Source organism: Anopheles cruzii, chromosome 3, assembly GCF_943734635.1.
Source record: "Anopheles cruzii chromosome 3, idAnoCruzAS_RS32_06, whole genome shotgun sequence".
Classification (NCBI taxonomy): Eukaryota; Metazoa; Arthropoda; class Insecta; order Diptera; family Culicidae; genus Anopheles; species Anopheles cruzii.
The window spans coordinates 46,727,674-46,743,278 of record NC_069145.1 but is presented as its reverse complement, the minus strand read 5'-3'; the positions used below and the strand labels follow the sequence as shown (position 1 = coordinate 46,743,278).

The following is a 15,605-nucleotide window of genomic DNA, read 5'->3' as shown; positions in this document are numbered from 1 at the left end:
GGTCTACCGTGTTTTACCCGTTGATCTACTGATTGTACGGTGCATGACTAAAAAGAAAAACACGAACATGGACAAAACATACTTCCCACCGTAAGGCTGGCACTGACTGACAACAATCTCTATTAAATTCTTTCAGTCAAATTTGGATATCCAAACGTGAAACATTCCCAGATCTGCCACATCGCACCTTCGATGGCTGAGTGGTGTGGAAATTGCTGTGACATGTTTGCCAGGCCTCCGTTACGGTTGATTCGATTTCAAATCTCAAGAGGAAGCAAACGACCGCTCTTCGTATTTCAACGTTACTCATAGGAGGAGAGGCAACTCTACTTATTGCCACACGCGCCTTCAAGTGCATCGGTTTTTGCTCCACTTGGCACGTAAGCCATTACCCAAAACTGGCCCTATTTTAAAGCTATTTTCACATCATTAGCGGTAGTGCCTAAAGGAAAATATGTATGACGCAATTATGGAACTCAAGGCAACAAAAACCATTTGTTTTCTCCACAAAAAAGGTCCTTCTTTACCACTGCCATTAACGCCAATATCTTCAAACCGTTTAATTGGCCTGGTTTCCAGCATTGGTGAGGTTTCCGTTTTTAGCTTCCTATTGTTTGCCATTCTTGTGTGCGATCGATAAACTGGAACAGTTATCGCAACTTCGTTCGATCCGCTTCCTTGTTCGCATGCTTGGCCGTAGCCCAAATGCTCCGTCAAGTCATAAACATGTGCCGAGCGCCAAGTATGTCTGGTGGTATGGTGTGGGAAATATAAAGAAAAACCGCAGCCAAAAAGTGAGAGTCGCCAGGGTCCTGTGAATTCTTTCGCTCCAGTAACTAAGCACAATGAGCAACGAAAAGTCCAACGGCTGCAAGTGCTTCTGTGGAGTACGGATGGCTCTGAAGGTGGTATCAAGAACGGTCTGTCGAGAAAATCGGGAAAACTCAATTAAAAATTAATTCACTGCATGTTGCCCTCGGTGGAGTGCAAAGATGTGCCGGGGGAATACGGCCTGGGTCGGCAGGTACAGAGCAGCAGCAAGATCGGACCGTGCCAGGCGAGCAACTAGAGAACAAATGAACAAGAATTCCCCAGACGGAACGGAAATACTCGTCGGTAATCAACTTTTCCTCCGAAAGCACTCGATCCCGGGGAATAGTTTTATGTCGGCTTTGGGAAAGGATTATTCACCCGTCACCGCCGTGTCCGACCTACGATCTGCTGCAACTTCTGCAAAGGCTGACTCTGATTTCATTAAATTAGAAGTTGCGTATTAAGCCAAGCGGAACCACTGAAAAATAGCGGCCACCCGTTTCCGGTAACACTCCCTCTTCTTTCTTGAACTGTAAGGGTGTCCTTTGAGAGCCTAAAGCGTTTTTGAAAACTTTACCAGCGCCATGTTTAACATTACGTCACCGAAAGTTACGCTACATGGCGACATACCGGACGCTTATTATTAGTGATCTACAGCGAATTAATGATCTGTGGTGAAATGGACTACAGCGCTTGGTCCTGCATATTCGGAACCTTAATTGATTGGTGACATACATCTTATAGTTGCGACAACTAATACACACTATTCAAATCTCGTTTGACCCAATTTTTCGATTCGCATTCTTTCGACCAGACACCGCATCTTCCGGCATGCTAAGCAATTTGGTTGTTGTTTTGTTACAGTACTTTGTGCACATAACTTACCACCACACCGTACGCATAACAATTTCCCAACTTTCCATCTGCGATAGTCTAATGAAAGAAAAACTTTTCCTCGTGCCAAACTTTTGCTTTATTACGCTTCGGTTCGCTGTTGTGTGCGAGAATTGCGAAATGTAACTCACAAAACACGGGAAGGGCACGTCGTATCGCAGGTGGAATTGTTGTACAGCTAATTTAAAGCGCTCACTGTGAAAGGGTCGGTGTGCGATCGGACGGTGAAGTAAAGTTTAAAGTTTCCGCAGAAGATTTCTTCCCACGGACTTGAGATGGGATTGAAAAGGTGAGTGAGAAAGTCGGTAAAGTGTACAAACGGTGTGCAGAAAAAGGATTTCCCTAGAAACAGTCTGGCAAGAAAATGTAAAACAATAGCCCCTTGCAGCGCAACCACAATGCGAGTTTAATACCTTTCCTTAAACCCGTAGCCCACGATGCCGTATACATGCATCTAAGCGGCTTATATAGTTTGCAACGCTTAAGCAAATGTTATTTTCGTTTTCTTCTCTGCCTTATGTTTCCCTTTTTATATGTTAAAGTATTTAATTTGCAGTGAGTTTTAGCATGTACCAAGTGCATAACAAGAATGCAGGATAAAGATTCTGTAGTAATTCGAAGTATTAGAATGAATTGAAAGGATAACCCATAATGCAACGATCTCGACGATTTATCAAAGCATTATGAAAATATTGATATGTTATTTCCGGTTTCGTGTCCCTAAAACAAACGGAGAAATTTATAATTCAAAAATTCCCGCATGTTACTTTTATAGCAAATATATTCAGCTATAATTATTGTTTCGTGAAAGATTTCAGCGGGCATATTAGGAAATATTTCAGCCTTTTACGATTGTGTGCAAGCTTGTGAGAAACAAGGGAGATTTCGTAATTCTTTTGGTTTGGCCGTTGAAGAATAGTATTACCGGTGGAAGCGAAAAAGTGGAGCCCAGATTTGGTAAGTGTTAATTACAATATGAAAATATTAGAAGAGAACCCATGTTGAAAAGCATCAACCATGCGAAGATAGGTTAGCAAATTAAAACATATTTCATTACGCCATTAGCGAAATTCAATCCTCCATACACATAAAAAATCGGCCTAGTACCAAAGAGGCTTCTGTTTATTCGTTCAGGATTGGTTTTCAATAGCTCCTTATGAAACAAAACATTACATTAATGTTTAGTGATGTGGAGACTACAACCGACGGACGGACCGAAAGTTCCGTTCCGTACTGTCCGTAGGAGTGATATTTATTGTCTTACAATAGCGTACCGGCGACGTGTTTACTACAAATGTTGCTTACCATCTACATAAGTCGTTAGCGCCCTACTTTATTTGTACAAATATAGTATAAATAAATAAACGATTCGCCGCCATCGCCGGATCGGACGAGCGAGCCGTGCGAATCTTGAGTTAGTTTTCTGGATTAATGTAATCAATAAATGGAATCTTCGTACTGCTTATGTACCGAGTTCTCCCGCAGGCGGGGGGCCGGCCGGCGGAGGAACCGGTTGCATGTGCGTGTGTGTGCTTGTGTCTACGTGTGACTGCGTGTGTCGGAAGAAGCCCTGTGAGCATATCTGGACGATATGGTCCGTGTCTGTACGTGATCCTTAAATTAAATACTCGCAACTCGTAGTGAATGACAAACAACCACACCCGGTCCAACCAGTGGCGTAACTCTCGTTGAGACCCGACCGACCTGGACCGCGTGGGCGTCTCTAAATAGGTCGGTTTGCTACCCAGCTTTACAGCTTCTTTATCGTGCCAGTGCTTCCGGACGTCGTGTCGGTGGCCGACGATTCGGAGCTCAGTTTGTCCCGTTCCGGTAGCTCCCACAGGGGTGTCGGTGGTGGTGTATCCTTAGTGTCTTCGCCTTCCACCGCCTGAGATCCCTGCGACGACCGCAGCTCGACCGGGCACTTAAAGGACGACGGTGTCCGCATCAACCCGGCAGGCCTGATGTAGCTGTAGTGACTTTCGGGCTTGTGCTCGATGCAAATAATGTCGACCGGCGTGGTCGGTGTTTCCGCAAGATCGCAGTCTCCGGCCTCTGGCGACTCTGGAGACGGTTCGTCTTCCGTCGAGTTCTGGCGAGACATCGTCATGTAGGTGCTCTCCTGGTGCGTCGGCAAAAGCGGTCCGACGTGCAGCGTGTTGAGGGCTATCGGAGGATCCTCGGTCACCGGTGGTTCCTCGGCGACGATCGGTGGCGAGCTAATGAAGTTGTGGCTCGTCCGCTGACGTCCCGTGCCCGGTCGGCCGAGCGTAGAGCAAATCCTTGGTGGCGGTGCTGGCACCAAGCGCCCACCTGGCGTACCACCGAGTCCTGGCGGCAGATCGCGGCGTAAACTGTGCGTACTGTGGAGCGGTGCGTAAAGCGATTGCGGAGGTAACGAGCGTCGCTTCACCGAGTTACCCGAGATCGTTGCCGCACCACCGCGCGGATGGTCCGGGAGCACCTTGGGAAAGTTCCTTCGCTGGATCACCCGAAGTGCTTCCTCGGGTGTCAGCGGATCCTTCTCGATGCTGTCGTCCCTCGACGTGACGTTGACGTTGTCGATCCGCTCGGCCGGCTCGATAAAGCTGGTGACCTCCTCTTCGCCCCCGATGGCGACGTCCACTCCTCGGTGATGGCCTTTGTCCGGGGCGTAGTTGTAGTAAACCGGAGCCGTACCAAATCCTGCCGATTGCGCCTGCGGTAGTCCGTGACGACCGGCTGTTCCCAGCGAGGAGCCCGACGAGTAGGACGAACCGGTGCTGGCACTGGCCGACGACGAGCACGATCCTTCGAGCGCCCGCCGCTCGTCGTCCTCATCGGGACTTTCGAGACAGTCCGGGCCGCCATCGCTGTACTCGAACGACTTGGCTTTCGTGACCTCGATGGGTTCCTGTCGCAGGACACTATTGCTACGTGCCTGAGGAGTAGCGTCAATGGCCACGCTAATCTTGTGCGGTGGAACCGCCGGTGCTTCGGCGGTCGGCTCGGCCACCATCCGACACCCGGACCCGGCCATCCAGTCGTACACTTTGGTGTGCGAATCGACCGTGTCCACCGCAATGGGATTCAGCAACTGCTTCGCCACGGGTTCGTACGAATTGGACTTCCGCCCGGTGAGGCCATCGCCATCGAAGCCATAGCCTCCGTGTGGCTGCCCCTGATGGTGGTGGTGATGGTGGTGGTGCGGGTGATGGTGGTGCGCGTGGTGCACCGGATGATGGGCAGCATCGTCCAGCGGTTTCTCAGAAAGTGACACCGCACCGGACATGACGACTGCAGCACTCTCCAGCATTACGTCATCGTACTTGCGCTTCGCTTTCCGGCCACCCGCTCCGGTAGCTCCAAGATGGCGCCGTACGACGTATCCCACGATGACGAAAATGTTAAACACCAGAAACACGATTGCCACCGCTATCAGCATGGTCAGCGTGGACTCACTCTTCATAATCTCCGCACTGCCATCCTCGTCGGCACCGCTGGCCTCGCGGTGCTCCTTGGCCGATTGCTGTTGCTGCCTTTCGTGGCGCTGCGTCAGCTCCACGTTGGCGGCCTGCGGACCTGGGGCGCCCTTCTCCGGCAGCGCCGAAGTAGCGGGCGCATTGTACATCCCGGGCCCGGTCAACGGATCCTTCATGCGGTAGACGAGCGCCTTGAAGGGGTCCTCGGTCGATCGCGCGACCTCGACCTTGAGCGGGTACATGTTGATGTGGCCGGTGACAAACTCCGGGTTCGGTGTGGTTCCCCGAGCCCGCCCCAAACCGGTGCCCGCCGTCGGGTTGAAAAAGTCCGGGTACGGAGCGTACGACTTGGAGGTGGTAATTTTCTTCAGCTCCTCCGGGAGCTCCTCGTTCCAGAACTTCATGTACTTCTGCCGGTACCGGTGACCGACGACGGGCGTGACGCCCATATGCAGGTAGCTCTGGTTGACGCTGTTGTACTCCGGCCAGTCCACGTCGTAGTACGACCAGTCCTCCGGGTTGAGGTTCAGAAACAGATCCTTCCACGGTGCCTTCGGGTTGCTGTCAAGTAAGGAAAGCACGAACACCGTTAGTTTGCAGCACCAGAAGACAAACTGGTTTCAAATGAAAAACCGGGAGATTTCATTATCGAAACACAAGACCCGATGCAATGGCGTCTCAAAAGGCTCTTTGTCCTAATGGACGGAGGCATAACTGACGGGGATTTTCAGTTCACGAAGCATAAACAAGTGAATATCGATCGAATGTGCCCAAACGAGCGACTGACTGCAGGACTCGGCACGTATCCCGAAGACGACCGTCGACCCATTTTACAGTGATTACATGGTCGACCGAGTTGTTTGTCAGCGTGGCTACCGTTCACTGATTACTTAATGGATTGAAGTTAAGCAGCCCTGCAGGCAGATTTCGGTGCGGATATTGTAACTGGGAACCGACGCGTATCATGTTATCGGGCTTCAGATGCTCACCATTTTAACGCTATTTAGATGTAGTATTCGTCTGGCATAAAGAGTACGTTTATCCCACCTTTTTGGGGCCTCGTTTACTTTAAGTCAAAGAGCGTATACCCAAACAAGGTATAACCAAGTCTTTCCTGGAGTGAAACTATTTCAGAAACTGCTTGCCCATAGTCTGTACAAGCTGAATTCTAAAATACTACATTTCTAATATTTGTAGCTAGTTTAATAGTCCGTTATACGTTGTTGATGGACACCGGTAATTAAGTTAGTCTCTTGCCATTGAATATTAGGTTGGCTAAAAACAAATCCATTATTTTTGGGTGAAATTCAAAACTATATTTAACAGGTTTGCAATGACCCGATTTGCGTCAAATATGCACCATTTTGTTGGAAAATGTGTTGCCTTTTTAGAAATATCTTCATAATGCCTCACTTGTAGACTTAGTTTTTATTGGTGAAAAATTTGAACAATCTTTTTTCACAATCCTTTTTTGATTTCAGTTTTTCATCACTCAGGAAATTCTGTAATGCGCGAAAAAGGTGTCAATTGCTTGGTGCAAGGTCCGGACTATACGGTGGATGCATTTAAACTTCCCAACAAAGCTCCTGGACTTTCTGGCGAGTCATTAAAGACGTGCGTAACATTTCGTTGTCCTGGTGGAACACAAAACCTCTTCCGTTGGCCGATTCTTGTCGGTTCTGGTAAATCACTAGCATCAAACAGTGCAGTAATTGACAGTAGGGATCTGAATTTAGTGTTTGGCTACATGGAAGCAACTTATAATAAACGATTCCTTTCAAGAACCACCGTAAACCCACTAGAACCTTACTGACCGTAAGTCTTGGTTTGACCAGCGGGTGCTGCCTCAAGATGCTTCACCACGCTTAGACCACGATCATTTTCAACCAGTATTGTCGTATGTATCCCATTTCTCATCCCCAATCCCCCATCCCATCCAACATGGGTCGATTTCGTTCCGTTTGGCCAAAACTTGGCAGATGGAAATTCGATCATTTTTTTTTGTGTGGCACCTAAACATCGAGCTTCTTTGTGAATCCAGCTTTGTGCAAATGACTTAAACCTATTTGGTGCTTAATCTTTAGCTCCTGGTCGATGCTCTGACTACTAATATGCCCATTAGCTTTGATTATTTCTGTGATTTTATCGACGTTTTCGACGACGTGTCTGCCAGTGCGAGGTGTATCTTTAACATAAAAAATAACTGAACCGTTTAAACGAAACCAAAATTTCTCGTAGAGTATCTGTTAGAGTATCACCACCATAAGCACCATGCAAAATTTGAGCGGCCTAGCTTGTATTTTCGCCTTTTTCAAAGAAAAACTCTATAATCTAACCAACTTTCTCTTTTTACAGCCTGTAACGCACAAACGAACGGAACAAACACTAAACAGTGAAAGCATTATTTTAAGTGTAAAGTTCCAGCTTTAAAACGAGCCTAAAGTTGAAACTGTACAATCGATACTTCGCGAGATATCGATCACTACCGAGAAAGGCAACTACCGAGAATATGATGGATTACTTTTTAGCCAACCTAATATTATATTTGTTGAGGTATGGTACTTTCAGTAAAGCTGCGACAACATTTCCCGCCACTATGTTGTAGCTCTGTTCGAAAAGGCGTAGAATCCAAGAACACACCAACAAACACATTTGATTCAAAAGATCACTATTGATTGGGCTCCTACCCTCTTTAGGTTAAGCATTACAAAGTTTCAGAACCGGAAAAAAATCGTCCAGCAGCTTCGTCTAATACCTAGAGGTTGCCGTTATCGCACGAACTAAAACTCTATGTTGCCGCGTCTCGTCTGCCCTCTGCTTACCCGGTTTTGGCAAAGTTGCTGAAGTACTTCATGATGGCCTCGGAGAACAGCCGCTCGCGGGCGTTGTAGTGGTGCTGGAAGGGACCCACCTGTCCCAGCGGGGCCCCGAACACGTACGCCAGGTCTTCGCCGACCACGCTCTGCGAAAGCTGCGTGTCGCGTCACGCACGCCACACAAATGGGACCACAAATTAGGCGCATCGTCCTGGCGCGGCCAACCACGCAAACTTACCCGCCCGTACTCGCCCGCCTCGCTGTTGTGGCCGAACACGTACATGTAGCACTTTGGGTTGACCTTCGACAGGTAGAGTCCGGTCTGGACCATCGGGGCCGCGACCCGGGCATCCGACAAGATCTCCAGCAGATTGTCCCGGTGCTCGTCCGCCAGTGCCTTGTTCGGGTCCATATAGATATCGGTGTATCTGCGAGGGCCAAGCAAAAACGAAACGGGATCGAGATGTGAAAACGCTTCCCCAAAACCGGTGGGCTTCCCCTGTTGCTGTCCCCGACAGTCAATTGAGCCGTTTTTTAATTTAATTTCCCAACCCACAGCGTCCGGCCCACCCGGTGGGACATGCACATGGCTGCACCGCCGGACTGCCGAGGGGGGGAATGCTGTGGACCTGGGGGGAGTGCCGGGTACGTACTCTCGGAGCGTGGCGGCCAGCGCGAGGTCCGGTCGAATTTCGAAACGATTTTGCATGTAAAATCGCAATAAATTGTCCCGCTCGTTCTCCAGCAGGCCGTACGTGAGCGCGACCGCATTCAGGATGTGATAGGACTCGAGCTCGGTCATGCCGTACAGCAGATCGTATCTGTTTGGGGGGGTGGGACCCGTGGCGGGTGGCCGTGAAAAATAATAAATCAAAATTAATAATTTTATCCTCCCGTCGGCCGGGGCCAGGGCCGGGGCCGGGGCCGGTGCGGTCGAGATAAATCATGCCGGAGACGGACGTTACCCGCTGAAAATGTCGCTGTACTGGCCCATAACTTTGTGCGGCATGTTCGGGATAACCAGCCCGTCCACGATCGGGCCGAAGCGGGTGGAGAACTGGGGCGACGCCGTCTTGACGCCGAGGATCTCGCTGTAGCGCTTGCGGCGCAGGCAGGCCGTCACCTCGTCGCCGTCGCCGTTCAGCGGACAGTTTAGGCCCTGCAGGACCTGCATCGTGGACTGCAGCGGGTGCTGCGTGAGCGCCCAGTCGGACAGGGCCGAGCCGGACATCAGGATGGCACGGTGGAACAGACCCTTCGCGACCGGCGACACCATCAGGAAGTTGGTGCAGGCCGCTCCCGTCCCGTGGCCCATCACCGTCACCAGCTTCGCGTCGCCGCCGAACGCACCGATGTTCTCCTTGATCCACTGCAGCGCCGCTATTTGGTCCAGCAGCCCGAAGTTGCTCGTCGTGTGATCGCTGATGCCGGGCTTCATGAAACCTGCGGCGGGCCGAGAAAATCAATCAGTTTTGGAGGGCAAAGGGGCGAAACGGGGCGAGCTCACCGAGTATGCCGAGGCGGAAGTTCAGCGTAACCACGATGACCTGGCCGTAGCTGGCCAGGATGGATCCGTCGTACGGGTTGCCGCTGTTCCACTCGTACGACTCACCGTGGATGTACACAATGACGGGGTATTTAGCTTGCGGTCCAATGCCATCTGGAAAATCGGATAACAGCATTACAACGAGCAGTGCATTATGCAATCGTGTGGTCGGGGAAAATCGGGCGATCCGGAAAAGCGCCGCCGCCGGGCGAAAGTGTTGGGCTATGCACAATCGGCCTAATTGAAATTCGATACAAATGCAGCGCGCGTGCCTTTGAGTTGCCCGTTCTCGGAAGGCCCTTCAGCGTGTGCTGGCGAAGCGCAAATCTCCCGGAAGCTGCCGATATCGCGTTGCCGACACAAACATTGCCCAAAACACTAGCACTACATTATATCGAACCTGCAAACAACACCGTTGACCACGGGGCGTGGCAGCTTATAGCTGAAAGTTTACAAACCACAATGTAGCAAGTGCCGGAAACTGTAGCCCATTATCCCTATATCATCGGGAGGGTTTCATTCGAAACAGGCTCGGAATGTTCGTTCGGGGCAATAATTTTTGCGTCCACTTATCGGATGCTGAGTGACGTTTGAAGTTGCACAAAACCATGACATTGATTTGACCATTAGCCATGTGCAAAGGTCCATTAACCAATGGGTGGGTAACAATTTAATGAGACCCAAAACTAATTTTAGAGTCAAACAGTGGTTGTTGCAATTTGTTTTCAACACGCTAAAATGTGTTAAAAACCATCTCAACGCTGTCATATACTGACTTTTTATGCGCTTTATGGCAGGCTTCAACTAAATTGAAGTGTTATATTTATTTGTTTAAATGTATGTCTGATGATTTGTTCAAATGAAGCCGGCGGCGCCTAGCTCAATAGGCTCATCGTGTGACAGGTACAAAAGATGAAAAGAGACACGGTTTTGTTTGTCGAAAAAAACATACAATCTTCAGGCGAACCTCAAAATATTTTTGTTCGAAGCAATCCGCGTTTGATGGTTCACATTCCGCCCAGCGCCCGCTGTAAATTGCGGATTCCTTTTCGGATTCCGGATTCAATAAAACTTTTTTTGCTTCTCCGAAAACCATTCGTCGACACATTTTTCGACATCTTTATATTGCGGCGTAGTGCTGCCCTGCAACTACATGTCCCATTTATGCAAAAAGCTTATAATGTGACGGCGGCCTGGCCTGGAAAATACAGCGGATTCAATAACGTTTCCCAAACAGGAATTTTTATAGCTTCTTTCACGGCTTCAATGGTATACACCAGTGTATTGTCGTGCTGTAATTTCACTATACCGTGTCTTAAGGTTTACTTTGATCCTTTTCATTCCAATGCAAAGTTTAAATTTACCATTTCTTGTTGGTGGCGATCTGTGTTTAACTTTTCGCCTGGTTTTAATAGATTGTACACCATACCCGTCAGATCCCACCAAACCGAGCCTTTCTACCGAAACGTTTTAACTGGGCTGGCTTCAACAGATGCCAGAAACCAATTTTTCATCGTCAGTGATAATAGGATTCAAAACCTACTTCCTTTAGGACCGTTATAAAAGCGACAATTCGCTCATTATTTGTGGTACGCATTTTGGGCATTTCTGGATCATTCGTATAGCTTTTAAACGTTTGAGAATCACAGCTCGGGATACATTCAGTTGTCAGTTGTTGTTGTGTTGGGTTGGGTCTACATCCAACAACTCTTGCCATTCGTCGTCCTCAAACCTTTTTGCTGGACCAAGATCACCGTCGTCGTTTGACACGCTTTGCTCGAGTGACATAAACTTTTCTGTAACGTCAAATGAAAACAGATATGCACAAAACCGGGCCAGCAACATCAACCCCGTAAGTTCTACTTCCTTTTCAACTTCTACACCAGGTAGCCACCGAGAGTGTCGTACACCGTAAAGCGAGGTACACCGTTTTCTCCAGAATAGAGAATCGCGAGTAAATGAATATAAACTTTGCCAAATGCAATAAAAATATTTTCGCGCTACCGTTCGCTTGAGTATTTCAATAAATCACATCGTCCATCGCCTGGCGCAGTTCCATCTACGAAAATTGTTGCGTCCTCATCCTTGCGTCGTTGCGGCCCAACAAAAACAAAAAGGACCAACCCAACGCTCGGGCCCTGTCAATGTTCATTCATACTTTAAACAGTTTCCCCGTCGAATTGCTCTTCTCCGCAGCAGCCGAGAGTGCCCCCCCCCCCTCCGATGTGGGCCGCGGCGCACACGATCGTTTTCGCGTTTAGCGAAAACGGGTCAGTAATTGAATTTTGCACGTCGTAATAAAATTGACCGTGGCGCGTTGTTTTTCATTTATTTTAATTCCATTTTGCGCGCGCATTTCTCGCGCAGCGCTCCGCGTCAAACCCGCAACCTCATTACAGCCCAAAGGTAGAGTGCCCGGTGGGCATGACTCTCGCCTCCTTTTTTTTTTTTTTTTGCATCTGTGTTTTGATGCAGGTTCCTTTCCGTGTTGAAAAGTTCACACTTTTCCCGCTCGCTCCACGGCACCCGTCGCAGCCCCAGGACAACCGGGCCAACACCGGGCGAGTGACAGCGCGACAGACAGAGAGGGGGGGGGGGGAGCCTAGGGCGCCGGGGAAAATTAATTTCATTTTGCAACTGCTGGCGAAATAATACGGACATAAATTTTCATCCGAAAGATCAAAATAGAAGCAGCGCGTCGAGCTGCAGCCTCTGGCACTCTGGCAGCCTCTGCACCGCAACTGCAACTGCACTCCTGAGAGTGGAAAAACAAGCCCCAGCCCCACCCGACGACCGTCCGACCGTCACCGAAGGTGGCTTCCGTTCGATGGGCGACCCACCCCGACCGGCGTGACTGTTACAACTTGAACCACATTTTAAGCGCTTCCCGAAACCGGCCAAGTGAGGTCCAAAGTCTTGACGTTGATTTTCCGTTGAAACCGCTCGAAAGGACTCGGCTTGAGAGAGAGAACGAGAGAGCGAGAGAGCGAGTGAGTGAAGGAACCTCGGAAACATCTCGATATCGATGGCGACAAGCCCTGTATACGAGAAGACTTCAGGACTGCATGCTTTAAGGTGTTCAACGTGAAGGTCGACACTTTAATAGCACCTCATCCAGTCCAGCAATACAGGACACAGCGCTTGACCAGGCAACCAATAAAATTCCGCAAGTTCTTTCGTCGACCTAATAACTACACCCCGTTCGCCCTGAAAGTGAAAAGATTAATAAAAAATACGCCCTAATGGCCGGTTGGTCCAATTAACACAAGAAATCCCATCGAGCGGAGAATAAAATATGGAACCGTTCCAAGAGCAGCCCCCGATCGGATTCAGTTGGCCCGTTGGCCTTCTGTCAAATCGCGTCGGACTCGTCGGTAGCGAGAAAAACTAGTTGGCGCCACTTTTCCGCGCAACGCGCACCGTTTACGTCCACACACACGCTCTCTCAAGGACTTCCCACGTTATGTGCGCGCGAAGCTCCTACACCCTGGTGCACCCTGGTGCGCGTCGGACTTCCCACGTACCGCGGATCAGAGCGGATCGGAGTGGCAACTTACCGTAGCTGGGAACGTAGAGGTTCAGGTAAAGGCAGTCTTCGCTCTCCACCTTCAGGTACGGCAGCAACCGCTTGATCTGATCGTACCGTCCCTTCGAGTAGTTGTTGTTCGTGTTGCTCAAGCTGGGCAAGTTCTGGGGGCACACCGGTGACAGTTTCGTCGCCATCTTGAGCCCGTTCCAGGGAATCGGGGCACCCGGGGGCATGAAGCGGCGCGATCCGACCGGGGCCTCCGCGTACGGTATGCCAAGGTACTGGTCGACATTTTTCAGTCCCGACTGGGGGTGCATTACACGCACGGTTCCGCGCAGGATCCCCTGCTTGACGCCAATGTCCCGAGTATAGGGGGTTCCATCGCGCGGATCGTATCCCTGCTGCTGCTGCTGCTGCTGTTGTTGAGGCGTTGTTTGAGGGATACGGACCGAGCCGTGTGGCTTCCGGTAGTAGTCGGGCCGTGCCAGGAACGGATTCTGACCGTAGGTTGATCCGGACGAGCGCTGATACGGTACCGACGGGCCATCATTGGCCATGGCGAGTGGGTAGAGGTCGCTGCCGTCGCTCGCCAGGAAACCGGCGACCTGCGGCTTGGGTTGCGCTTGGTGGCCGGTGGTCGCCGGCATCCCCAGATCGTCATACTCGCTGCTGTCGAGAATGGTCTCAACCTGCTGGTGGCATCGCCTGACCGAGACCACCAGCACCAGCGACAGCACCGCGAGAAACTTGCTCATTGCGGCGTTCCGCTACCACTGTTTACCATGGAGAAGTACCGATATCACTTTGCACACACACACTCGGGACACGGCAAGGATTTTGGGAATTTTTGGTCACCCGTCCTACAAGGTCACGAACGTTGTTACACCAGACGCATCACTCGCCGGATTCCAGAACACCACACCGAAAGATGGCCGAAGGATCCTCAACCACACAATCCTGCGGTGACATCGACCCTCAACAACACACGTCATCGACTGGGGCACGCACGAGAACGCACCGCCCGTGATGATCACTCACGGCACACTGCACGACGATCGTTCACGAACACTGCAACACCGGGTCCGGGCCGTGTCCGTCACGCAATTCCGTCACACGGGAGGTGCACGATCGCTTCGGAAGGCGATCGTTTTAATTTTGTTTTTATTGCCGTCGCAGCTGTTCCGCCGCCCTAACCTGCTGAGGGCGAAAAGAGAAAGGACGATAACAATACGCGAACATCGTGAGAAAGGTGACAATCCGCTGCTCAGTCAGACGGGCACCACCAAAAGGGCAACTGGCAGACGCGGAATGTCGGGCAGGCAGGAAGAGCTCCCCACGGTGGGCCAAACCCAGGATGACACAACATGATAATCCACCCCATTTTTTTGCCCATTTCTTAAGAAGTCAAACATGGCGGCAATGGGAGGCGTCAGGGAACGGGACTCCCAGAGGCAAAACATACCCCGTTCTCGGCGCACCGACTACCGCAGCATAAAATCCGATCCCCAAACCGCCGATGTTTATGCCACGACGGACGTAAGTGAGCAAGGAGGCGGCGGCTAATGGCGCTCGCGACGTTTGACGTGTGGCAAGCGATAAACAAAGCTGACGGGCGGATTGGAAGGACCGTGGTCGTGGGGGGGAAATGGTCGCTAAAATTGAAAGCAAAGTAGTGAGGGCGAAGATATTGAAGAAAAAAAAAACGATGGAAGACAACCCAAAATAAAGGCGAAACGGAAAAAACGGATTGGCCACATCTAGCGTGTGGACTATTTTTAAGCCGACGCGCTCCACGCTCTCCATCACCGGGCGGCCCCGTCGCCGGTAACCTCGTGCTCTTGACTTGGGAAATTATTAGGTGTTTGAATTAATTCATGCCGTTTTTATTCGACATTGATGACCTAACTACAACGACAAAACGTATGACAACCTCAATAAAAGTATTGTCCGTGGTTAGCTACTACTTTCTTCCATGTTTTAGGTAGTTCCTCGATTCCGTGTCGATAGAATTCCTTATCTTTAGGAGCGATCCAATCAGAGACCCATTTTTCAATACTTTCATAAGAAGTGAACCGCTGTGCTGCCAAATCGTTACTCATGCAACAGAACAAATACTACTTCGAAAGAGCAACATCTGGTGAATACAGCGGGGGGGTTGACAGTTCCCATTCGACATTTTCGGGATAGGTTTTGACCGATTTTGCGATGTAGGGTCGAGCGTTGTCAATTTGAAAAATCAACTTATCATGTCTTTTATCCCATTCTGGTCGTTTTATGGCCAAAGCTTGCTTCAAACGGATTACTTGTTGTTGATGTGATTGTTGTTTAATAATTCCATTAGGTTCTGAAAGCTCATAGTACACCACACCTTTCATATCCCACCACATGCACATCATAGCCTTTGCGCAGTGAATATTTCGCTTTAGTAGCAACGTACCTGGTTCAGCAGGCTGTATCGAGGGCTTTTTGCATTTAGGATTCTTAAAACAACTCTCCTTTTCATCACCAGGGACGATTCGGTACAACAACCCCTTTCTTTTCAGCTG

At 50.0% G+C, this 15,605-nt stretch overlaps 1 protein-coding gene across 1 annotated transcript; it reads right to left on the bottom strand.

The window, feature by feature from the left end:
* Positions 1-2,948: 2,948 nt before the first annotated feature.
* LOC128271304 (uncharacterized) lies at positions 2,949-13,892 on the bottom strand. Its single transcript, XM_053008766.1, has 7 exons — positions 13,088-13,892; positions 9,492-9,644; positions 8,950-9,427; positions 8,638-8,805; positions 8,223-8,412; positions 7,991-8,139; positions 2,949-5,729 (listed from the first exon to the last, which is right to left on the bottom strand). The coding sequence occupies exons 1-7, from the start codon at positions 13,812-13,814 to the stop codon at positions 3,458-3,460; spliced, it is 4,137 nt and encodes a 1,378-aa protein (XP_052864726.1). The 5' UTR covers positions 13,815-13,892; the 3' UTR covers positions 2,949-3,457.
* Positions 13,893-15,605: the final 1,713 nt, after the last annotated feature.

Coding starts and splice junctions, on each gene's coding strand:
- LOC128271304 (XM_053008766.1), bottom strand. CDS start 13,814: ATGAGCAAGTTTCTCGCGGTGCTGTCGCTGGTGCTGGTGGTCTCGGTC. Junction 8,806..8,949: donor TACAGCGACATTTTCAGCGG/GTAACGTCCGTC, acceptor CCCCCCAAACAG/ATACGATCTGCTGTACGGCA. Junction 8,140..8,222: donor AGGCGGGCGAGTACGGGCGG/GTAAGTTTGCGT, acceptor CGCGACACGCAG/CTTTCGCAGAGCGTGGTCGG.